Source organism: Triticum urartu, chromosome 4A, assembly GCF_056163025.1.
Source record: "Triticum urartu cultivar PI428250 chromosome 4A, HENAU_Tu73, whole genome shotgun sequence".
Classification (NCBI taxonomy): Eukaryota; Viridiplantae; Streptophyta; class Magnoliopsida; order Poales; family Poaceae; genus Triticum; species Triticum urartu.
The window spans coordinates 118,860,664-118,864,171 of record NC_141876.1 but is presented as its reverse complement, the minus strand read 5'-3'; the positions used below and the strand labels follow the sequence as shown (position 1 = coordinate 118,864,171).

The 3,508-nt window shown below is 49.8% G+C and overlaps 1 protein-coding gene across 1 annotated transcript; it reads left to right on the top strand.

Annotated features, from left to right (window-relative positions):
- The first annotated feature begins 1,560 nt into the window (after positions 1 to 1,560).
- LOC125553679 (uncharacterized) lies at positions 1,561 to 3,023 on the top strand. Its single transcript, XM_048717426.2, has one exon. The coding sequence runs from the start codon at positions 1,733 to 1,735 to the stop codon at positions 2,774 to 2,776; it is 1,044 nt and encodes a 347-aa protein (XP_048573383.1). The 5' UTR covers positions 1,561 to 1,732; the 3' UTR covers positions 2,777 to 3,023.
- Positions 3,024 to 3,508: the final 485 nt, after the last annotated feature.

The following is a 3,508-nucleotide window of genomic DNA, read 5'->3' as shown; positions in this document are numbered from 1 at the left end:
AGTAGGTGGCGCGGGGAGGCTATGGGAGGCAGAGAGGCAACTCGGCATCGGCGAGGGCTCGCTTTGGCTCACCGGTCCGTAGTAGTGGTGGCTGGCGCCTGGCCGTTGGATCAGGCGCCGACGCCCATCTTGAGGTGGGGTTGGATCTAAGGTGGATGGAGAGGGGATTAGGCCTAGGATTTTGGTTCCAAAAAGACAGGGAATGTTTTCCTTGTACACAAGGGCTAGGGGGCTGGATATGTGCAGTAAGGTAGGCTGACTCATTTCGCAAATTTTAATTATAAATAATTTATTAAATAAAGGTTGCAACCAAATATAATTTAGTTAGAGCATCAAACAAACTTTGAATTGAATGGAATTATAAATGTGACTTCTCTAGACCATATCAAGGCCATTCAAAAATAATCAAACTATTTGGACTTCGTTTAATATGTATTTAGAAAATAAATCTGTTTAATGTAATAAATGGGTTTGAACTATGAGTGATAACTAGGATTGGGCAAAAATAGTGAAATAATTGAGATAGCTCCCAAATATCACAAAAAGACCATCTGCAAAGTGTGAAGGTGGGCCTCAGACTAAAACACCAAAATGGAGAAGGGTTTACTTATTCACCATTTAGCAAAATAGCAAAATAAAATATCTAATGAGTAATTTAAATAGTGTCCAATCTATATCCGTCCATCAATGATGCTAATATACATGATCACTGGCTTGACGAAATACGAAATAGGTTAAATATGCTTATAAGGGTGGAAGCGTCTGCCTTATTACAGCCGCATTGTCTATGTATAAATTGCATTATTTCTAATGGCAAACACTTTCTTGTTTGCAGGTCGCTTTTCGTTGTACACACATACTTTGTATGTGATCTACGATGCATCGAACATAGTACCAACTGTTGCTTAAGATGGTGCGTACGAGTTTGGAGGGAGGTGGTCACGGAGGTTTTTACCCAACATTAATGGCAACATGATCTTTAGATTGGTCCACTTTCTCCTATGACATAGACTTAGTGTCGGTTCCATAGGATTTCACCGCTGCCATTGTGTCGTTATACCTTTTTATTTTTGTTGAACTTGTTTCTGTAGGCTGTGTGCATAGCTATTCAGAGGCCGGATATCGCTTCATATGTATGTTCCACTTGATGCTACATTTTGAGTTAATAAAAGCATCATTTGTTGAAAAGATGGTTTTGGATTTAAAATTGCACTATCTAGGTATAGGATAAAATGCTATGCTTGGAAGTTTGAAACAGTCCATTAGTCTTGATAGGACATATATTTGGAAAACTAAAAGCCTACGAACTCCTACGAAATTCATCAATTCAAAAGGCCAAAGAGGTTTTCAAAAAAAAAAACGCATTCCAAATTGGGAAGAGCTGACCTGCGTAACCACCGGTAGGATAAATATAAACCGGAGCTAGCTGACACGGATTCAACTATCAACTGTTGCATTGGCTTCCCGCCAAAAATAATATTTGTTGCATTAGCATCACACAGTCTACAAGTCTACGCAGAGAGTGAGACAGAGTAGATAAATACGGGCACATGATCCGCGGTCCCATCCCCATGTGTCGTCTCTCCCTCTCTTAATTGCTGCAGCTACTCTCTACCTCACGCCGCCCCCGTTTCCCTCCATTACCACGGCAGCTCTACTTTCTCTCTCTACAGTACAGCTCGCTCGAGCTCATCTCCTTCCTCAGTTCGTTCGTCTCCCGTGTGGGGTTCCAATGGGCAAGAAAGGCCTCACCTCCATCTTCTCCAAGCTCCCCGCCGGCGCCGACGAGCCTTCTCCGCCGTGGCCGTGGCCGTCGTGCCGGAATCCACAGACGGCCTCCTTCCGCGAGGAAGAACGCCGCCGGCCCTGCAGAACCGCCGCCGCCGTCAGCAGGAGCCCCGCGGCTGCGGCGAGGCTCATCCACGGCGGCGCCGGGGAAATGTACAAGACGGTCAACTCCGTCTACCAGCTCGACTACATCTCCGCCGACGGCTCCTGCTTCGATGAGGAGGAGGAGGAGGAGGGGCAGGGCGTGCTGGAGCTGGATGACGATGACGGTTTCTCGACGACGACCGCGTCGGAGGAGTGGTCGGAGGCGGTGATCCGCAGCCTCGGCCGCACGTCCACCGACCGCTTCTTCGTCGACCCTCCGGGCCCGGCGTCCAACTCCATCTTGGCGCTGTCGCCTGGGAAGCAGTCGGCGGCACAAGCGGATGAGGCCGAGGAGAAGCCGCAGTCGGAGCCGATTGCGTCGACGTCGCTGGTGGAGGAGAGCGTGGCGGTGGCGGTGGACTCGGAGGACCCGTACGGGGACTTCCGGGCGTCCATGGAGGAGATGGTGGCCGCGCACGGGCTGCGCGGCTGGGAAGCGCTGGAGGAGCTCCTCGTGTGGTACCTCCGGATCAACGGCAAGCACAACCACGCACTCATCGTCGGCGCCTTCGTCGACCTCCTGGTCGGCCTCGCCGCGCCGCCGGCGTCGTCCTCTTCTGCCGCGCCAACCACCACCACCACAGCGACGACGATGACGACCACCAGCGCCAGCGGCGGCAGCGGGAGCACCGCCAGCACCAGCACGTCCAGCAGCACATGTGGCTGCGAAGGCGACGTCACTCCCGCCACCACAACGACCGAGGAGCAATGCGGCGATCGGAACGGCGACGCCTCGCGCTCGCCTGCTTCATCAAGCCATAGCCTGCAGGGCAAGGACGAGGAGGACCTCGCCGGCGACAAGGCAGGTGACGACGATCTTAGCATCACCAGAAGTGCACATTAGCTTCTTGGTTAGTCAACCGGCAAAACGTCATCGGTTTTCTTTTCTTTGAGATCTCGAAAGTTCTACGGCGGCCCTGTTTGATTAGCGGCCCGCTTGGAAGGCCGGAATTTCACAAGAATTTGTGCTCCCTGTTTTCACCAAATTCTCGTGAAATTTTCGCTTTCCGAACAATCGCAACAAAATTCATGATAATGCTTGCTTGTTTGTTCATCTCTCCTTCAATTTTTAAAAAAATGCTGATACCACATACGGAGTATTTACAAATATTTTGGAGGTATAACGTTGGAGCCTGGAGGGATCCAATGTACAGTATGACGCATTAGTTGTAGGCTCCTCTAAACAGGAGTACTTACTTGAAATCAATACTGTCGCAAGCTTAAACAGCTACATTCATTCATTCATCCATGATCCATCAATTACTGCGAGTTGCTACTGATGAGGCACCGACCGCTGGTTAACGTGAATCAGAAATAAAGCTGCAGATTTCGCCGGTGCAAATACGCGCACAGCGACGTGCTGGTGGGCAGGGCAGGTCGATGCACAGACATATTTAATGTGTACAGCACCACAAGCCAATCAATCTGATCAATGTACACACATACATGTGCCTGCGTACACATGCACGCTTGGCAGTAGGACTAACCACCACTGCTACGTCTACGTGGTGATGTGATTAGACGACGAAGTACGTGTACCTAATTTCGTTGTTCTCCGTCTGGGAAAGAAAAAAAA

Bases quoted from the DNA above. Each gene is read 5' to 3' on its own strand.
- LOC125553679 (XM_048717426.2), top strand. From the start codon at position 1,733: ATGGGCAAGAAAGGCCTCACCTCCATCTTCTCCAAGCTCCCCGCCGGC.